Genomic DNA, 19,386 nt, shown 5'->3' on the forward strand with positions numbered 1-19,386 from the left:
GTGTGTGTGTGTGTGTTGTTGTGTGTGTGTTGTTGTGTGTGTGTTGTTGTGTGTGTGTTGTTGTGTGTGTGTTGTTGTGTGTGTGTGTGTTGTTGTGTGTGTGTTGTTGTGTGTGTGTTGTTGTGTGTGTGTGTGTGTGTGTGTGTGTGTGTGTGTGTGTGTGTGTATTTGTGTGTGTGTGTGTGTTGCCTGTAGTGGGTGGAGGGATGGTGGAAGTGTTGTACGGGCATATATTATTATGTTGTTGTTGTTCTTTGCTTTTTTCCGTGGTGTCTTTGGCAGTGCACTTGTCACGGTGTGCCTCCTCGTGCCCCCACAGTAAGTGACGTGACGGCGAAGGGATGTTGAAGGTGCTCCACGCGAAGGCTGTCGCCGAACCAATCTTGCTGGCAACGACGTGCCACAACATGGACCTATTCGCCATCGTCACACGCTCGTTGGTGGTTGTGTACCGCTCCACCACCCTCACCGTCGTGACGACGCTCCCACTTGTCATGAAGGATAAAGAGATGGCGGTCTCCGCCTGCTGGTCACCATCTGGACGGCTGCTTGCCGTCGGTCTGCAGTCGGGAGACTTGTATCTTCTGGATGTCGAGAGCGGCGAACTGATACGGCGGTTTGTCCCACGTCATGGCATTGCACTGGCCATCAAATCCGCTCATGCGAAGACGCTCTCTGGCATTGCCGACACCCCCGCAGAAGACGACAGCAACAACAGAAGCGGTGAAGAAGAGGACGGCGGCGAAGATGACATAGAACGGGATCCGCTGCGTCAGCCACCTATTCTACCGATCTCCGTGGATGGGGCGATTGTTGCCTGTACGTGGACCTCCTTTGCCCCACGTACACCAACGATGCATAGCCACAATGAGTTGTGTTTACCCCTAAGCGCGACGATCTCCTCACCAATTTTTGAGGAGTTGGAGCGCCAAGAGGACATACCTGTGCTGCTGGTGCTGGACCAGAAAGGTGGGCTGAGTTTCCTTCCTGGTGGTATGCAGGAGGTGGGCGTTGTGGTGATGAGCCTGCAATGGCCGTTGGATCCGTTTTGCATGCGTGTTGAGGCATTTTTTGTGGCCGCCACGCCGCCACCAGCACCAGGTGCTCATAAAAATGACAGCAGTGGTATTTGGAGCGAGGGCGGGAGTACGGACTTCCACGCAGCGTATCTTGTGGTGCGGGAAACAGGAGGGCAAGCTTCACCGCGCCCCTTCTCGCAAGTTGTACGCATTCACCTTTCCGACACCATTGCACGCGTGACGGATCGCGAGGCAGTTGCTCTCTGCTCCATCGTCGAATATTGTCGCATGGGGAAGGTATCTTATCAGTTTGTGCGAAAACGATGGGAAAGTCTCATTTGTGCAGTTCGCAAGGATTTATTGTTGCCGCAGAACGCCCTCCTGCTTCGCGATACACTCATGGAAGATATCGCGCAGCCGCCTTTGGCGGAGGTGACAGCGTATTTTGAGAGAGTGGACTTGGAGGCACTGGTGAAGGACACCGAAGAGCTTTCGAGGCAGTTTGCGCATCTCGTGCTGCAGGTCTCTAACGTTGCCTACCGCTGCTACGATCTTGCCCTGCACCTGTCACAGGCTCACTCCAGCGACCGGCAGCGCCAGTGTATGTTGATGGACGTCATTGGTGGGCTAAGGCAACGGTGCAGCAATTTTCTGCGGCAAATGCGGCTTGAGCTGGAGCGAGAAAAGGATCTCGTGCACTGGGTGCTACATCGCGCCGCACCCACGGGAACCAGGCCGTTCACTTCTCTCCCCTCGCTGCGTGCGGCGCGACACCCGTCTTTGCTGCGCACTCTTCACCACATTGCGCGTGGGGAGTCCACGGTGTTTTTTCTTGCCGATGAAGACATTGCGCGGGGCGAAGAGGAGTTGTCGTACATCGTCAAGGGGTGTTTGATGGGCAGCAGGGAAACTGTTGCTTGCCTTGTGCCGCTGCTGGATGACATTGCCGCCGAGTCGATCCTCCAGCGGCAGTGCGAGGTGCTCGTGACAGATACGGCAGTGGCGGGGGTGGAGAGCGTGCAGCTGCACGCTGTGACAGTCACACAGTCGCACCCGTGCCAACCGATCATGGCTATCTACGCACTGGAGCCGCGTGGCAATGCGGGGCTTTGCTTCGTGACACAACACGAAAGTCCGGCGGTGGATGTTGCGCCCTTGCGGCTTGCCGAGGCAAAAGCCACCCTTCTGTGGAGTGGTGTTGTGGACGATGGGGGGCGCCGTGTGGTTCTGTGGGAGCGAGCGGCTGCCTCGGTTGAGTCGGCGGACGCCACATTGTTGGTTGCTGTGGTAGATGAAGCGGGCGTTGTTGAGGTCGCCGCAAATGCTGGGGAGAACGACAGGGAGGAGGAGGATGAGGAGGAGGAGGCCAGAAGTGCAGCGGAAGGAGAAGCAGAGCTCCACTACGCCGTGTTGGAGATCAAAGGCATTTCCACGCGTCACTTGCGGGCCTCTGTGAGTCGGGTGCGTGGCTTCGGTGTGTTTTACGCGAAGGAACGCTTTGTTGTGGTGGATTTCAAATGCGGCTTTAGAAGGGTGGTGATGGGGTTGAGCGACGGATAGCAACAGGGAGGGAAGAGTTTAAACACGCACACACAGAAGAGAAAAGGTGAGGAGGGAGCGATGGGGCAGTGCGTGCATGAGCCTCATTGGCCTGCTGACATGCATTTATTACAATTGTTGTTGTCTATGCCTCTTCATGCCTTTCCGGGGGCCGTAAAATGTCCATGGGAAGATCCCTTTCTTTCTGGTTTCACTGTTTTTCGCCGTCTTTTTTGCACGTTTTGGTGGCCGTCAGATGGAACGAATTCACGTTCTTTGTTTTCTTTATTTTTCCCTTTTTTCGTGTTCTCATTTTTGTTTTGTTTTGCCTTCATCTTTATTTGGCTCATCACACTCGCTATGCGGTACGCTGGCAGCAGGTTTCAACCACAGCCGCTTCTTGCACGGCGACACACGGACACAATCATAACCGCCCATGTCTGAGAGGTTTAGCGAGTTTGCGGAGAAGTACCACCTGGTGCAGGCGTACCGCACCTCCTTGAGAGCTGCCATGACGGCGTGGGGGTGGCTACAGGAGCGTGCGTGGCCTGTGTACTCCACCGGCGTCATCCTCTCCGTCCTGTGCGCGCTGTCCGTGGCGCACGAGAAGCAGATTCTCGCCGACAGCCTCTACGGCGGCGACGTCGTCCTGAAGAATGAGCGGGAGAAGATGGTCGACGAGGCTCGAAAACTCTTACAGGAGGAGGCGACGCAGGGTGTGAAGCAGGTGGTCTGGATGCTGCCGGGCGGCGAGTTTAGGAGCGAGTACCATGACCGCCACGGTAAGGTCTGACGGGGGTGGGGGGCAGTCCCAAGTGGCTAGTCGCGGGGATTCTAACGGAGGGGGCGGCTGGGAAAGAAAACATGACGTAAAAGTAAAGAATGACTGGTCCGTCTGGGGAACGACAAACTAACGAAGAGGAAGAACGAAGGAATAAAACCAAAAAAGGAAAAGAAAAAAAAACGAGGCGAAGAAAAAGGATGGAGGGGGAAGAGGAAAGGGGGTAGGCGAGGGACTGGGTGTGACTGTGGGTGGTTTGGTGAGAGGTGCGTGTGTGGTTTCTCTCCTCTGGAATTCGTGAAGGTGAATAGGGGATACGAAATAACGGCTCAACGCGCCGATTTTTGCTCTATACCCACAGACACAGACACGGAGACGGGGGCCTCATGGCGGACGCAGTGGACTGTCATCGGAAAAGTGAATAACCTCCCTGCACTTCTTCAGCGTGGCGTCTTACCACTCTTTTTATTTTAAAGCTACCCATTTTTCTTCTTCTTTGCTCTGTGCATGCACGCATGTGGAGGCATGTGTGTGTGTTTGTCTATATGTGTGTGGCTGTTGTGGATGCACTGGTCTCATGCCGAGGTGATGATCTCGCGACGCCGAGGCCTTCTTGGTGGTTTCTCTGATGCCTCTTTTCGATGGTCCTTTTTTACTGGGGCACCGCTGCACACAACGAGGGGGGTTAGGGAAGAGTGCAGAAAAGGAACATTGAAATGGAGACGAGCGCCTCGCGCACATCTACCACGGAGGCTGCGCCAGGGCGGGAAGATGTTGGAATGTTGTCGTCATCAACGGCGGGGTCGGCGTCGACAACAACAACAGCGACGGTAGGATCGTTAGGCCACGGTGGGGATGGCGATCCTGGCAGCAACGACAGGAGCAACGCGTTGGCCCGCAGCTTCGAGGAGTTACTTGACGCTGAAGTGTCGGTAAACCCTGCAAAGTTGCGTGAAGCCTCCCGCGCCGGCATTCCACCGCTCTACCGCAGCCCTGTCTACCTTTACCTGCTAGGTGTCGCCTTTGTTGACAAGTCGCGTGAAATGTCGCTGGAGCGAATGCTGGAAAAGGATTTTGAGCAGTTGCTGGCAACCTTCGCCCGAATTGCCGCGTCAGATGAAGTGGGACGGCGCCCGTCCGTGAAAGGGCGTATTATGCAGCCAATGGCATCACTCACGCTGCATGACGCTGAGAGCATCCCACTTATTGCCCGGCAGGAAAGCCGGTTTGCAAACGGCTATTTGTGCTCAGGTCGCAACTTTTCCGTAGGCTTTGCGGCGTGGATAAAGCTTTACGCCAACTTGAGGTATCTGCCACGGTTTGTAGGAAATCCAGGGCGACGGCAGCGGATGGAAGCCGCGTGGCAGGCCTTGCACGTCACAAACTCAGAGGCGACACCCGATGAAGTAGATAGCTTGTTTGAACTGGCGCTTGTGTTTGAGTCGGTGCATAGCACAGCGCGGGACATTTACTTCTCTACCGCCTCCCTCTACCACTTATTGACGCATCACGGCAATGTGCTGCAGAGTGCGCAGTGTCTGCAGAAGCACTGCGGTACATTCCTCATGTTGTTTCGCGCCACAAACTTTGACCTTTACCGCCACTTTGTGGCGGAAGGTGTCACTGTCGTTGAGTGGCTTCCGCAGATGCTTAAGACGCTCCTGGCAGGTCGGCTGCACGAGGAAGACTTGCTGCGCCTGTGGGACGTATATTTGGCGGGCGCATTGGAGGACCTGAGTTGCCCGCTGCACCCATACGTCTGCCTGGCGATTCTTGCGGAGATGACGGAGGTGCTGCTCGAGTGTGAGAAGTCCGGAATCATTGAGCGGCTGCGGCACCTCCCCCGTATCAACGCCGGCTGCATCATCCAGAAGGCCGTCTCGCTGAAGGAGTCCGTTTTCTCAAAGAATCTGCTGTGAGACGTTGCGCAGTTGCTTCGCTTGTTACCTTTATCTTTCTCTGTGCGTGAGTCTATTTTACGAAGTGGAGGACTGAGAGTGGGGGGAGGGAGAGAGAAAAAGAGAGAGCGGTGGAATTTGCCAGAGTTGTCCACGGAGTGAGAGGTGTGTAGTCGTATGCATGCATCCTACAACTCATGTTGGCGTGTCTGTATGTAGACGTATTCATACGACTGCCACAACAGATATGTGTCTCTCTTCGCGTGACAACAACTTTTGTCTCGGTTTGTTTGGCGTTGCACCGCCACAAAGGCCTTTACTCAAGGAAAAAAGGAAGGTGCTGCCCCAGTGGAATGGATGTCACCGTCAGTCCGTGGAGCTACCGCGCCGCCTTGCAGGAACAGCTCGCTGCCTCCAACACTCCCGTCGCTTCACTTGCAAGAACAACAAAAACAACACCGCCGCACGGCGGGCGTGGGTACCGGCAGCACGGCGAGGGTGTTGTCATTGAAAACAGCAGTCTTCTCGGGAATTACAACGACCTTGCCGAGGCGGTGGCGTTTCCGCAGTCCGGCGGCGGCGGCGGCGGCGGCAGATCCCGCTCGCTCGTGATGGATTTTATCGATGAGTGTGTGCGCAAAGGCGTGCCGGAGTCCGTTATTGTCGAGCATGTCATGTTCATGGTCCATGCGATGCAGGAGCAGATCAACCTAACGGAGGCCTTGCACGCACGCTTTCACCAGGACCGTCTGCGACAGTACGAGATGTCAGAATTGACAAACACGCTGGAGCGACAACAAGTCTACTACGATGAACAGCAACACAGCAGTCACAGGAAGAAATCGCAGGAGTGTGAGGAGGCAAACAGGAATTTGGTACAAAGCCAGGATCGCGAGGAACATGTACCGCCATGGCGTCAGGTGCGGCTGAACGCGGGACTTGTGGTGGGCAGCAGTGCCGCGAGGGGGTGTCGTGGGTACCATGCGTTAACGTCGAACAATGAACGTCATGCCCATGTGGCGTTTACACAGACGCCGCTGGAGGAGAGCAGTGGGCAGCAACGGCACGGAAGAGGAGGAGGGTCTGGGGGTACTGCGGCAGCAACGTTTCAGCGATTTATGCGGCCGACAGATGCCAGTAATAGGAAAGAGCGACGAAAGTACGGAGCTGTTTTGGAGGACTTGCATGCTCCTCCTCCTCCTCCACTACGATCGGTGCGTGCGCAGAAATTAACAGAGGCGGCCCGACAAGGGGCGCGGTGCCGGCGCCTGGCAATTGACAAGTTTGCTCGACGTGGACGTCAGCGGCTTGTGGGCAAACTAGACAACGCTGCTGACAGTCGGTTGACGTGGTCGGATGACGATGACAACAACAATAATACGGTGCCCTCTCCAAAACACCATGGCGAAGGACAAAGCCCCGGCCCTCGACTAGACACTCAGCAGCTGGCGAGAGAAGTTACACAGTCCGACACCGTGCTTTCTTCTCTGTCACCACCGCGTAGTGAGACTCTTCGCGCCCGCGATGGAATCCCTGCGACGAGGCTCTACGCTGTGGATACAGAGGCTGAGAAGAGGGAGGAAGAAGTGGCGGGGGATTTGAGCTTGTGGAAAGCGGGAGAATTTCCTGTGACTGTCTCAGCATTGGCGGCAGCCCCTCTGTTATCCGTTCGAACCCCTTCATTCTTCCCGAGTCCTCAGCTGCAAGCGTACATTGAACAAAGCCGGCGCAAGGTGCGGGAGGTGGAGCGTGTATTGGCGAGTACGCCAGAGCGCGGCACCACGCGGGGGGTTTGGTGAGGCCGCACTGCATTCTCGAAGCCTCATCTCCTTCCTGCTGTGAGTTTCTTGGGAAAGTTTTGAGGGTGGGGGTGGCCTTTGAGAAGTTTTTTTTGTTGTTTTTTTGTCTTCACACGTCATTATCTCTGGTGTGTGTGTGTGTGTTAGAGAGACGGCGGGGGGGGGGAGATGCTTTGTACACTTACGATCGGGTGGAAACAAACTTTTAATGGCAAGCCCTGGGGAAGGAACGAGGAGGGGGGGGGGGTGTGGAGGCGATGTGCACACCGTTGCGAAGGGGCCGACGTTGACGGTGATCTGCTGCTGTATTAGCTACGGTCAACTTTTAACTCTTTCTTTCTCTGTTTCTTCTCTCTCTCACGCACACACTAATAATTTGGTGTTGATCTCGATTGACTTAGCAAGGGGGCAGGGAGGTGAGAAGGAATGGCTGAACGGTTTCGCGTGCACCTAGCGCCTCTTGATGTCAACCTCATGACGGGGGAGAAAAACGGTGAGGTGGCGCCGCTGGTGCATGTGGAGGCTCACATGCAGGAACGAGGCGACGCCCTGTACGATGAGGCAGAGATGCGTGAAGAAGGGCGGGGCACAAAATTTAGCGCCTTGCTTACAAGGCTCTACTACGGCGCTGCGACTATTGTGAGTAAAATTGAGGAGGTTCCGACCCTCGTGCGGAGTTGCCCCATGGCTTCAGGTAATACTCGCCCCTCCTTAGCGCACATTCAGCTGCAAAACGATGGCCGGTTATTCCTCCAGCGACCGGTTGAAGATGGAGACTACATGTTGGCTGTCACCGTCCCCGCAGGTGTGTGGAGGTGGTTGGGGCCGATGACGCTGCAGATTATTCTGGCAACGGCAGTGCGAGGATATGAAATAGCCACGAGTGTTGCCGCCGTTTCCTCCGTCCCGACGTACTGTCCACTGCGGGATCGTCTGGCAGAGAGTGCGGAGGCCGTGGGGGATGCGGTGCAGATACGCATGCAGCAACTCATGGAATTTGTTGCGTTGTTGAACGAATGTGAGCATCACGAGACGGCGTCATCCGCGGCGCTCCTGCACGGCGGTCAAGAGGTCGTTGCTGTCACGCAGCGACTGTGCCACAATCGCCCCTCGCTGATGCGCAGCGATAGCCGCCTGACCGGCACACTGCAACAACTACTGTGGTCAGCGACGAGCTATGCCGACTACGCTTCCCTCAGTGGCGCTGTCTCCTGCGGCGGCATGTGCAATGGATACAAGCGCCTCGTGGTCACGGCTGCGGCGGTGTGGTACCACGGCGAGCCCCTCTTTATCAGCGGCTCAGGTGGCGACTTCGAGGCGTATCTGTTGCCAGCTGCCATTGTGGCGTATGCGGGTCGCTGCTTGGCTGATCGGGAGGCCACTGTAATGCAGAATCCCATTTCCGTGAGGTGTCTCGCAATGCACCGGCAGACATCCCGGTATGCGCCACTCGGCGTGGGATATGTGCGGCAACACGAAGACGCAAAAGAGCGGACGGCTGCCGTCACGGCTGCGTTTGTCTCCGTAGGCGGATGGATCATCACGCTGCACATGGAGGCTGCACTGAACGACTTCACAGGCGCCCCCATGCCGCACATCGTCTCTGGCGTCACAGACCTCATCACCAGGACACTTGAAACCCCGCGATTTGCCGCACTGGTACGCCTGCTTACCTCAGAACAACTGATGACGAGAGGCCAAAGCACTAATACTGCCACCAGTCCCGCTCCTACGGCAGCGGCGGCGGCTATGACCGTTTCTTCTGCTTGTATTCTCCGTGCCGTGCGACATATTGGCCTCTTTGCACATTTATTTGTTGATGCCAGCGACACAGCGACGCTGTCGCGGGATATTTGCCTCTATCGTTACCACCAGACTGCCTTGAGTGCAGTGGTGGGAAACGAATGGGGCCTGTGGCCGAAGCACACACAGGAGGCCGTGCAACGTCTGGTGGAAGTCAGTGCGCTTACGTTACGACGGCAATGTCGGAAGGTGTGCGGCAGCGTGGATAGACTTGCAACATTTTCTTTGCTTCGCGGGCGCCGCTTCGTTGTTGTGCTCTTGGCTGTTCCCGTCTACAGTCCTGTGCCCAAAGCTGTGTTTCTTTTGGTGGAACTGGAGCCTGAGGGCATTCCGGCGGCAACCGAGTTGCGCGCCTTTGCAACGTGGGTGTTGACAAAGGTTCTCTGAGAGGAAGGTGGAAGCGGAAGGGGCAAAGAATTTGTCCATTATTATATATATATATTTTTGTAGCTGCTTTGCATTGCTGCTGCTTCGTTTCCTCTGATTTCCATTGACTCAACTGCCTGCATTGACATGAAGGGTTGTCTTCTGTCTCTCTCCCTCTCCCACTCGGTGTGCGGGTTTGCCATTTCCCGCCCACCGAGGTGCACTGGTGCTGCTGCCATGAACTACCCTCTCATTTCTATTTGGTCTTCTTCTGTCGTGTGCGGCGCGTGCATGCGTTTCTCTCATAGTGCCGCCTTCTTTGCGTGCGTGTGTTTGTTTTTGTTTTCCCCCGTTTTTTTTGTTTGCGGGGGGCGGGGTTCTGCGTGGCAACACGAGACGTCGAGAGGTGACACTTTACCGGGCCTTTTACTGTTGCGGTGGCGCCGAGAATGCAGCGTGCGCATGGCATTCCGTCGCCCGCAAACCCCACGCGCAGCAGCGAGGTGGAGGCGGAGGACGATGACGATCTTGTGCGGCAGCTAGTCGAGGCGGTCGACGTGGACGCTATCATTGAGCGCATGGAGATGCAGCACCAGCGCCACATTTCCCCCATCGTTCAGAGCCTGAAGAGCTTCGACCGCGCCCCACGCCGTGAGCCGCGCGCCACTGCTGCCCACAGTTACCAACAATCGCAACAACAACAACAGCAACGGCAACCACCGTGTGAGACGCGGTTCAGTGCACCGCTGCGCTCACCAGTGGAGGATGCGGAGCCGCAGGGAAGCTACGAGGAGCCCGTGAAAGGAGTGTGGTCCGCGCCGCCGATAGCACCTGCGTACACCGCACCAGAGCGGAAACGGTGGGGGTCAGATTTTGGCATACCGGCGTCGTTGTCACTGCAGTCGCCCCGCGGATCTGACGAAGATGCCTCCTCCGCACCCCGCGATAATGACTACACGGAGAAGCCCGCTGTCAACCGGCAACATCGGTCGCGTGAACACCGAGCCACAAGGCTGCGGCCCCCTATTGAGTCTCCTGGCTTGGTGAAGTCACTGTCGCCCCACTGCCCGCCGCCGCCTCCGCCTCCGCCTCCGCCGCCGCCTCCCCCCTCCCTGGCGCAGGGTAGGCGGGCATGGAGTAGGGCGCAGCAGCGCCGGCGTCAAAGCGACCGGCATCGAGCACCGTCACCTGGTGAATTGCCCCACTATTCCGTGAACCGTCAATTGGAGCTCCACCGTTCGTACTGTGAGCTGTCAAGCATTCGCGGTCCATCCCTTGACAGACCCGAAAGACGAAGTCAGAGTGCCCGGAATGAGTACTGCGACCGTTTCCACGACCCCTACTTTGGTGGCAGCCTTTACCGGGGACCTCCCGCACCCCAACGTACGGATACTACTTCAGTGCGGGGACGCTCTTCCTCACCACCAGCCGTTGCGCCGACCCTGTCACCCGTCGCACAAGATGATAGATGGCCACAGTACACCGGGATCAGTTCTTGCTACGATCATAGGGGTTATTGGGGTTACATGGGAAATGGCTTTGAGGGAACACCTACAGCTACCACGGAGGAGGTGCACACCCCAGATGACGTGGACTACGATGAAGAGGAAGATAGGGAATTTGTTACAGTGCCACCACGCATCATAGAACGTGAGCAACATCTGCGGTCGCGGGTGGTAGAACCGCCACTGAATAGCTGCGACGCTGTCACTGGCTCCGCATATAGCAGAGGGAATGGTATGGAGCACGAACCTGCAGTGGGAGGGGAAAAAATGACAAGGAATCATGATGGGTCTCTAGGGCTGTCGTATGCGATGCACACCGTCCGGCCACGATCGCCACATTACATGGACGCGGACGGCGTTGCTTCAAGTAATAAAGTATTGAGATCACCTGATTGGGAAGCCGCGCATGTGGGGAAATTGTCGTTGTTCTTGGCCGCAACACCACGAGAGCGCGCCATGATGGAGGCAAAAGTGCAGGGCAAGGTGCCTCACGACCGCTCTGAGTCACAGAGTCGCCCTCCAGCCACACTGAAACGAGTTTTGTCAACAACTCTTTCAGAAAGCAACGATTATACGTTATGTCCTGAAAATTCAGCAATACGTCAAGGCGCGCAGCGCCTCAGCCCTGCATTGTCGCCAACGCGGCAAAGGGACCAAACATCCGCCGCGCAAGGTTCATCCGATGCCAAACCTCGCGCTAACGGGAACATGAACTCCAGACGAGATAAAACAAAGGATGTGGCAGCCTTACCGAGGCATAGCAGGATGACGCAGCATAAACACGAGCACTACGGGCTACGTACGGCGGTTAGGAGTGCTGGGAAGGGAAAGGATGTCGTATCCCCTTCCCGTTCAAATGGAGGTGACTCCTCTGACTCGTATACGTACTCTAGTTACAGTTATTCCTCATACAACTCACGGGATAAAGAACCTCAATCAATCTTGCCTGCGGCCGCAGCGGTCAAACCGAACAATCTCCACAAAGGGGGCTCCACCGCGGTTCGGCCGTGTCTAGGATCCAAAGCCTCTTCGCCACTGAACTCTCGTGTGTATCCCCCTCCAACAAATCAGGGATGGAAAAAGGTGAAGCAATCAATGCTTCAACCTCACGGTGTGCTGCAACGAAAGCAAAGATTGGGACCACCTCCGCCTTTCGGCATAAAAATGGCTCCAGCGGTACCACTGCGTGCTTCGCTTCAGAATTCATTTGTAGATATTCGTTCCGATCATACTTTGGACTTTGACCTTGTTCCGGCGGCGGAGGCAATTAGTGCTCATTCCTACTCGAAGCATCCATGTCCACGAGGGAGGCCTTTTATAGGTAATTCGCGCTCTAATGCTAGTCTGCGGAGTCTCCCCATGTCAACAGCATCAAAGATGCCATATATGTCGTACCTACCACAATCTCTGCTGGCACCAGCGAGGACCTCAGTACCACTGCCTAAGCCACTTCCCACGCAAACCACTCCGCAGGAGAAATCCCGCGGCGCCTCTGTGCCTGCCTCCATAACTAGGCTTCCCATTGGGGCTAAAGAGATCGTCTGGCGCACCAGCGGTGGTGGCTGTGTCGAGGGCAAAAGACATGAGGTGCATCTGGTCGTGAAAACAAAATTAGATCCACAAACTGTTTCCCCGCAACAGAGAAGTGTGTCCGTCGGCACAAACCCGCCGCCGCCATGTAGGGTTCCTCTTAGAGCGAGAAACTCGAGTAGTGAAATGCGAAGTTCCAGCGTCAATCGTGCCGTCGAGGTGCCACAGCGACGCCCGAGCAGGGAGATCTCGCTTGCTGGCAATACGCAACCAAAGAACTTCATGGAAACGTCTTCTGGTTGTGCACGTTTGGTGCATAACCCAGAAAACCAGACTAATTCAGTACAAGCAGTCGTTATCCAGAGTCTGTTCAAGGCAAAGTAGGGAAATGATGTTATTTCCCTCTTTTTGCTTGCATACAAGAGAGTGCCCTGGATGATATCTTCTGTTTTACATTTGTCATGGAGAAAGAATAGATGAAAATGAGGATGTGTTGCTCTGGTTGTGACTGTCCTGGGCAATAGTCTAGAAGAAAAAGAAATTGATGGGCGGGGGAGGGGTGGGGGGCATTTGTGCGAATGAAGGAAAATTGGAATTTGCCGCTTTCTTTCTTTGCTACTTTTACTCTCCGCTGTCTCCTTGTCTGTGTGGTGTTCCCATCTTCCTTTTGCTTCTGTTTATATATATATATATATATATATATATATATATCTTTACCGCCCCACCTCCACCAAGCGAGACGTTTATGTGTAAATAAACCCCCCTCGCTTCCATCTGTGCTACTATGTTTGCCGTCAGCGTCTCTTTTCTTGCCTCTGCCGTGGTGGATCATGATGGGCACTGCGCTGCTAGCCCCTTTAAGGATTAAATTTTCTCTTGCCTTCTTCCCTTTGTGTTTATGTGCGTGTGTGCGTGCTCCCCCCTCCGTAATGGCTGAAGAGAGTACCTGCGATTGGGGGATTCATCACAATGGTGACAGCTGTAAGTGCGGCCGCTGTTGGTCAGTCGTGGGCTGAGAAGTATAAGCCGACCACCATTGCTCAGATGTGCTACCCGGCGAGTGCGAACAAGCTAAAGGCGTGGGTCGAGGCAGTTGACGCCGATAGTGCCAAGAAGCGAGGTGCGTTGCTCTCCGGTCCCCCCGGCGTGGGGAAGACAACGTCCGTCTACGTGGTGGCCAGAGAGCTGGGCCGTGTTGTTGTCGAGTACAATGCCAGTGACTTCCGTAGTGGGAAATCCCTCCGCGAGCACGTCACGGTTGCAATTAACAACCACACCTTTAACATGAACGCCTCCGCGTACGTCAAGATCATTCTTCTAATGGACGAAGTGGATGGCTGCGACATTGGTGGGGTGAAGGAGATTATAGAAATGGTCAAGTCAACTAAAATACCAATTGTTTGCACTTGTAACGATCGCTGGCATCCGAAGCTGCGGTCTCTCGTGAACTACGTGGAGGACATTCGTGTCAGCCGCCCTCCTTGTAATATTGTGGCAAACTACCTCTGCGACAAGGTGTTGGCCCGCGAGGGAATTTCTCTCTCGAAACAGCTTCTGCAGGACATCATCCAACGGTCTGGAAGCGATATTCGCAGCATGTTAAACAACCTGCAGATGTGGTGTCTGGACCGTAAGTTGCTGGAGCAGAAGACTCTCGCGGCGTGCGCTGTGCAATCGGCAAAGGATGGTGATGTGGGTTTGTTTGAGGCGGCTGAGAAATTTTTGCTGCAAGGCACCTCCCGCGGTAGGCCCCACTCCATTGAGGAGTTGCAGGCCATCTTTTATAATTCGGATCTGGTGGATTTGTTTGTGCAGGAGAACTACATTCACTTCAAACCTGAGGAGCGGGATTGGATGGAGGCCGTGGCGGCGGCAGCCGACTCCATCTCGCTCGCCGATGTCGTGCAATGCATCATGTACTATGGGCAGAACTGGTCTGTTTCGCGTGCCCATGTGCAGCTCTCCAGCATTGCGCCCTGTGCCATCACACGCGGCCACTATCAGTCTTTTTTGTCCGGGCAGCAGGTGATTTTTGATCGACAGCGCCCTGTGAAGTTTCCCTCGTGGCTTGGGCAGAACTCCAGCGGGAACAAAAACAAACGACTTCTTCGCTGCCTGACGCTGCAAGCCTCACACCACACAAAAGGCATTAGCGGCAATCAGGAGGATGTGCTCCTGGACTACATTCCGCTGGGCTGGGAAGGAGCCCTCACAAAGCCGCTGGTGGAGCAAGGAAAGGCGAGTGTCGACGAAGTCATTCGTTTCATGGATCAATACCACATTTTGCGGGATGACTGGGAATTTATTCAAGCCGTCTCACACTTCAAAAAGATGCGGGCTTCCCCTCTCAATGCCGCAGGGGGCAACATTCCGACCGCCGTCAAGACTGCCTTTACCCGGGAATTCAACAAGACGCACCACGCCGAAAGTTTTGTGAAGGGGGCGTTGCAGCACATGGCTGGCGTGGACACCCAAACCGACGACGCTGAGGGGGAGGAGAACGGGGACGGCGCAAAGCGGCTGCTGAAGGTAAACGTAGGGACCACCAAGAAGGCGCCAGCTAAGAAGACGGCGGCTAAGAAGGCAGCCAAGAAGGAGACCGCTCCAAAGCCCAAACCAAAGCGGTCACCACCAAAGGCTAAGAGGGCAGTGGGAAAACGGCGAAGAAAGGCAGAGGAGTCCTCGGACTCTGAGGAAGAGTTCACTGGAAGTAGTTCCGATGACGACGACGAGTGACGCCGTCGATTGTGTCTCCTTCGTGTGTTTGGGGAGAGGAGCGCATGAGGGGGTGGAAGCCACACAGCTGTTTTGCGTCCATTCTACATTCCTTTTAGGTGTGGGGTGGTCTCGCGGCATCTGTCTGTGGAAAGCGTTGTTGCAGGTGTGGACTGTATGTGTTTCCCATTCTACACATGGTGGGAAGCATTGGAGAAATTTCCATTATCATTATTACTTCACTCGCTTTGCTTCATTTCCATGTGTGTTCCTGACTACTACCGGAAGCCCCTCATAAATGTCTCCTCCTTCTCTCGTTTTCTTTTTTTTTGTTTTTTGTCTGCTTCTCTAACGCAAGGTGAGGGGGAATGCCGACCCCAAACGCACGCCCATGTCTGTTTCCATGGTTGGATCGTTACATCTTTTTTTTGTTTGTTTGTTTTCTTGTTGATGTTGTGGTTGTTGAGTGAACTGTGATGTGTGTCCTTTCCTTGTCTTTTCATTTTTTTGGTGTGGTGCTTCTGGGAAGCCGTGTCTGCGTACAAGATGCTAAAAGGGAAGGTGCATCCGGTGGAGCATATAAAGATTGGCAAACACGTCTTTCCGATCTGGTCACACCCATTACTGCGAAAAAATCTGCGGGACGAGGTCTTGCTGGAGCAGGAGATCGAGAAGCGGCTTTACAACCCTGAGCTTCTGCATGCGGTAAATGAAGTTGTGGAGCGACTTCTGCAAGAAGGCGTGACGGGTAGCGTTAGCGAAGAGATGGTGGAAGATTACCTTGAGGCCGCGCTTGATCGCCTCGACAACTACTTCAGCGACAAGGATCCAGTGAACACGTCACCCACGCCACTGCCAAATAGGCTGGCAACGAGCGGCAATTGCCACAACGTCCTCCCAGCCGTGCGAACGCCGCCTTCTTCCGTGCGTCGTGTGTTTCCGTCGACAGGCCATAAGCGTGCCATCCTTCCTACGCATACGCCACCGGTTCAGCAGCAGAGGCTGCGGACGACGTGTGGACCCAAACCTATCCCTGCCCCTGAGAAACATGTGAAGAACGAGGCGGATAGCGAGATGAGATCTCTCGCTCTTGTAGGGCTCTCCCGGCAGCGTCTTTTTCCCATGTGTGCTCATTGGTCGGATGAGGCTAGCGATGATGGCTCAATGCTGTCGTTTCCATGTAAGTTGCACGCACCGTCACCGCATTCACAACGCGAAAAGGGCGGGCAGCAGACCTCAAAACGGTTTCCGTCACGTCAATTTAAGAGTGAGGCTCCACCGGAGTGGAGGAAAGCGGTGCGCTCGCTTTTTTACTCCATGCTGTCGCTCCGTCTGGAGGAAAGTGGCGGGGTTCAGCTGGAGGAGATGGACCTGCGTGGAGGGGCAATGGGTTTGCTGCGACTGCAGGGATGCGAGCTCTCCGCGCTAAGTCCACAGGCTTTCGGTGCATTGGATGTGACGCTCGACGGTAATTCATCCGCCATTCACTGCCGTCAACCCGCAGAGCCCAGCATTCTTCAGCGCTCTCACATCCAAAGGGCTGAGAAGCCGATCGGGGTAGAGCCAAGTGCGCTGCGTGGAAGGGTGATGGCCAAGCTTGCGCAGTCACACTTCATCAGCACAGTGGAGAAGAAATGTGTGCATGCGACGGGGAACTTATTGAGCCATGCGTGGGGGAACGCGGAGTCGTCGGCCGCCCTGAGGACCACAGGGGAAAGTGGACAACTGCAATTACCGAGTGACACAACCCGAAGCCGTGCCTTAGCCTCGATTTTGGAAAAAAAGAACGTACAAAAGTGAAGCGTGCTGGTACAAGGTGCATGTACAGAGTTAGAAAACACAAATCATGGGCCTCTACGTGTGTGTGTGTGTGTGTGTGTTGCCAACAACACGAAGCGAAAAACAAACTTGACACGTTTCATCTCCACCTCAATATTTGTGGCATAAGTGAACTTGCTCCCTCTCTCTCTCTATCTCTATCTCTCTCTCTACTTCGCCTCCTCTTCTGCTTGGCACCGCCCATGCATCAGCAACAAGGAGAAAGCGAAAGGAAACCCCATCGAACGCCGCAGCCTGTGAGATAGTGGTGGTGGTGCAACGAGGCATAGCGCATGTTAGGCCCTCCTCAGAAAACATCATCCAAAGTGCCTGCTGCACGACTGGCGGGCAATAAAGCCCCATCCAAAGCACCCATTGCAAAGCCAAAGGCGTCTAAAAATACATCCGCCACCTCCGCCGCGAAACAAACGACGCAGCCCCATAGTTTACCTAAAAAGACGAAGTTGTCGCCCCATTCAGCGTCATCGACACGAAAGAAAGAGGAGGAGTCGTCTTGCCCTGTTTCCTCTGCTGAGAAGACAAGAACGAGCATCCCAACGCGTGTAGGTACCACGCCCTCGGAAACATCCTCGGATGAATTCTTGCACGTAGCTCTGTGTAATAACTCACTTACTCCTATTGGAACACCGCGAGAGATATGTCAGATGTTTGAGAGCAACACAGATGGCCAGCGGAAGACGAGCTTCACGCGTGAAGAAGATACTGCGGCGGACATCGTGCACACAGGGGAGAATCATTCACCACCGTTATGGCCACTCACCCCAACTCCATCCACCACCGACGCAAAAGAACCACGGCAACATCCCATAGGAATGGCCACGCACAATAGTAACTTTACGGAAGAGGAAAGTATCCTTCAACAACCGGTTAAGGTCGAAGAAAGCATCGGACAACCTTCTGCGGAAGTAGCAAGACTTCGAAGTCCGTTGACAGCGGAGGAAAACCCAATGTTTTTTCACCGCCCGGCACTGATGGAACGTGAAATAGAGACGCTCAAACAAAAACTTCACCGAGAGCAAAGATCTGCAGAACACCATCGCCACGCCCACATGGAGACCTTAATAGAGCTCGGTAAGCTAAAAGAAACGATGAACCAATACGGAGATTATGTCTCCCTAATCAAGCGCAACGCGGAGCTGGAAGCCCAGATACGTGAAATGGCGGAGGAAAGAGTGGAGCAAGGCCTTGCTATAGCAGAGCTGCGGGAGGAGGTGGCCTCGAGGAAAACGCGGAACGGCAGTTCCTCCTGCGACTCTGAATGCATGACGGTACGTCTGGCGAGTCTTTGTGGTCTTTGTCGTGAGAAGCTGGGGGGCGAGGCGAAGCGTCGCGTTGTGCGCGATCGTCTGGCACAGCTAGCGGTGCTGAAGCCCTTAGGCGCAGTTCCACTGTCCCTTGCGGACTCCTGCCACCCTGAGGTGACGGGACGACTGCAGAATCCACGCGAGAGGGATCCGGCAACGCCACTCATGTTGCAGCCAGCTGCAGTAGACTCCTCAGGACGTGGTGTGGGGGCTGAGGTGCAGCCGCGGCAGTGCAGCAAAATGGGCGTCAGCGACCCCTCCGCGGTGCCCCAAAGGCCCGGTGGCGCAGCCAGTAAGTGGAGAGAGCTCACTGCAACTGACGGAAGGGTGTTGTACTACAACATCGTCACCAACACAGCCACAGCAGTGCGTCCAGCAGAGGTGGTCTGCGAGCAGAAGCAATGCAGGGAAAGCAGGCCTCTCTCGCAGGGCCCAAAGTGAGATGCAGCCTGCTGGAACATTGATGCAGCCTCGTTTGTTTGTTGGGCGTTGCCTGAAGGGCGGTGTCAGAATGCCTTTTTTTTTCTAGCCTCTCCGTTTTTGCGAGTGAGTGAGTGTGATTCCTCTGCCCCCTTTGCCACTTGTCAGCTGGTGTTTGCTTTCCTCTTGCTCCTATGTGGACTCGCCACCGGCTGCGGTGAGAAGGCACAGTGGTGTATCCTCTTTGTGTGCTCCGAAACCACATGCACTGCTCTGCAGACGGCTGCCGTGTCTAGGCTGCTGCTGTGTTGATGATCTCTGGCTGTGTTTTGCGGCTCCTGCTTTGCGGTATCGAAGATGGCATTCTTTTCTTTTGTGTGTGTTTTTGGTTCATCCTCCTCCTCCTCCGCTGCTGTTGTGCGGCGGCCAGGGAGGGAGCCGGAGAGGAGGTGGCAGTGTGGTGGTGGTGCTGGCAGGTGGGGACGGAGGTGAGAGGGCCGGGTCCAGTCGGGGATGAACAAAGCACCGAAGAAACGAGGCCTTTCGGTCGAAGAGAAGGTCTCGCGGGTTGAGGAGTGGTTCTTCTCTCACCCCACGCCATACACACTGAAGGAGCTGCTGGTGGTGCTGCCGAAGGCGACGGGCGTCATTTTGCAGTCGATCGAGGAATGCTTGGAACTCCTCGTCTCTGAGAACCGCATCAGCCAGAAGAAGATCGGCGTCCACGTCCTCTTTTGGTGGTTTCCCAAGACAGCGGCGCAGCAGTTGGCCGCGGCGTTCAACGCCAGCGGTAGTGGCGGGGCGGTGGCCGCAGCCAAATACATGAGTATGGGGCTGCCGCAGCTGCAGAAGGAAGTGCACGCGTTGG

The 19,386-nt window shown here is 55.3% G+C and overlaps 10 protein-coding genes across 10 annotated transcripts, besides 10 other annotated features; all 10 read left to right on the forward strand.

The window, feature by feature from the left end:
- Window positions 1-186: a microsatellite.
- A 155-nt stretch (window positions 187-341) lies between these two features.
- On the forward strand, window positions 342-2,579 carry TraAM80_04991 (putative cell division cycle protein; the record flags this gene model as incomplete). The annotated part of the gene is made up of 1 exon (XM_029381888.1): window positions 342-2,579. The coding sequence occupies one exon, from the start codon at window positions 342-344 to the stop codon at window positions 2,577-2,579; it is 2,238 nt and encodes a 745-aa protein (XP_029238380.1).
- A 415-nt stretch (window positions 2,580-2,994) lies between these two features.
- TraAM80_04992 (uncharacterized protein) lies at window positions 2,995-3,351 on the forward strand (the record flags this gene model as incomplete). The annotated part of the gene is made up of 1 exon (XM_029381889.1): window positions 2,995-3,351. The coding sequence occupies one exon, from the start codon at window positions 2,995-2,997 to the stop codon at window positions 3,349-3,351; it is 357 nt and encodes a 118-aa protein (XP_029238381.1).
- Window positions 3,352-3,502: 151 nt separating this feature from the next.
- Window positions 3,503-3,561: a sequence feature (A-rich).
- A 304-nt stretch (window positions 3,562-3,865) lies between these two features.
- Window positions 3,866-3,902: a microsatellite.
- A 153-nt stretch (window positions 3,903-4,055) lies between these two features.
- TraAM80_04993 (putative GTPase activating protein) lies at window positions 4,056-5,258 on the forward strand (the record flags this gene model as incomplete). The annotated part of the gene is made up of 1 exon (XM_029381890.1): window positions 4,056-5,258. The coding sequence occupies one exon, from the start codon at window positions 4,056-4,058 to the stop codon at window positions 5,256-5,258; it is 1,203 nt and encodes a 400-aa protein (XP_029238382.1).
- A 74-nt stretch (window positions 5,259-5,332) lies between these two features.
- Window positions 5,333-5,366: a sequence feature (GA-rich).
- A 224-nt stretch (window positions 5,367-5,590) lies between these two features.
- TraAM80_04994 (uncharacterized protein) lies at window positions 5,591-7,036 on the forward strand (the record flags this gene model as incomplete). Its single annotated transcript, XM_029381891.1, has 1 exon — window positions 5,591-7,036. The coding sequence occupies one exon, from the start codon at window positions 5,591-5,593 to the stop codon at window positions 7,034-7,036; it is 1,446 nt and encodes a 481-aa protein (XP_029238383.1).
- Window positions 7,037-7,365: 329 nt separating this feature from the next.
- Window positions 7,366-7,395: a microsatellite.
- Window positions 7,396-7,462: 67 nt separating this feature from the next.
- On the forward strand, window positions 7,463-9,226 carry TraAM80_04995 (putative pre-mRNA splicing factor ATP-dependent RNA helicase; the record flags this gene model as incomplete). Its single annotated transcript, XM_029381892.1, has 1 exon — window positions 7,463-9,226. The coding sequence occupies one exon, from the start codon at window positions 7,463-7,465 to the stop codon at window positions 9,224-9,226; it is 1,764 nt and encodes a 587-aa protein (XP_029238384.1).
- Window positions 9,227-9,654: 428 nt separating this feature from the next.
- Window positions 9,655-12,624, forward strand: TraAM80_04996 (uncharacterized protein; the record flags this gene model as incomplete). Its single annotated transcript, XM_029381893.1, has 1 exon — window positions 9,655-12,624. The coding sequence occupies one exon, from the start codon at window positions 9,655-9,657 to the stop codon at window positions 12,622-12,624; it is 2,970 nt and encodes a 989-aa protein (XP_029238385.1).
- A 294-nt stretch (window positions 12,625-12,918) lies between these two features.
- Window positions 12,919-12,951: a microsatellite.
- Window positions 12,952-13,209: 258 nt separating this feature from the next.
- On the forward strand, window positions 13,210-14,976 carry TraAM80_04997 (putative replication factor C, subunit 1; the record flags this gene model as incomplete). The annotated part of the gene is made up of 1 exon (XM_029381894.1): window positions 13,210-14,976. The coding sequence occupies one exon, from the start codon at window positions 13,210-13,212 to the stop codon at window positions 14,974-14,976; it is 1,767 nt and encodes a 588-aa protein (XP_029238386.1).
- A 402-nt stretch (window positions 14,977-15,378) lies between these two features.
- Window positions 15,379-15,419: a microsatellite.
- Window positions 15,420-15,501: 82 nt separating this feature from the next.
- TraAM80_04998 (putative DNA mismatch repair protein MSH2) lies at window positions 15,502-16,755 on the forward strand (the record flags this gene model as incomplete). The annotated part of the gene is made up of 1 exon (XM_029381895.1): window positions 15,502-16,755. The coding sequence occupies one exon, from the start codon at window positions 15,502-15,504 to the stop codon at window positions 16,753-16,755; it is 1,254 nt and encodes a 417-aa protein (XP_029238387.1).
- A 58-nt stretch (window positions 16,756-16,813) lies between these two features.
- Window positions 16,814-16,835: a microsatellite.
- A 76-nt stretch (window positions 16,836-16,911) lies between these two features.
- Window positions 16,912-16,962: a microsatellite.
- Window positions 16,963-17,066: 104 nt separating this feature from the next.
- Window positions 17,067-18,539, forward strand: TraAM80_04999 (uncharacterized protein; the record flags this gene model as incomplete). The annotated part of the gene is made up of 1 exon (XM_029381896.1): window positions 17,067-18,539. The coding sequence occupies one exon, from the start codon at window positions 17,067-17,069 to the stop codon at window positions 18,537-18,539; it is 1,473 nt and encodes a 490-aa protein (XP_029238388.1).
- Window positions 18,540-18,963: 424 nt separating this feature from the next.
- Window positions 18,964-19,009: a microsatellite.
- A 22-nt stretch (window positions 19,010-19,031) lies between these two features.
- On the forward strand, window positions 19,032-19,385 carry TraAM80_05000 (uncharacterized protein; the record flags this gene model as incomplete). Its single annotated transcript, XM_029381897.1, has 1 exon — window positions 19,032-19,385. A coding segment is annotated over one exon (354 nt), but the record flags the coding sequence as incomplete, so codon positions are not given.
- Between the last annotated feature and the right edge of the window lies 1 nt (window position 19,386).

The sequence above is a fragment of the Trypanosoma rangeli genome, assembly GCF_003719475.1.
Source record: "Trypanosoma rangeli strain AM80 chromosome Unknown Tra_15.4_contig_00154, whole genome shotgun sequence".
Taxonomy (NCBI): domain Eukaryota; phylum Euglenozoa; class Kinetoplastea; order Trypanosomatida; family Trypanosomatidae; genus Trypanosoma; species Trypanosoma rangeli.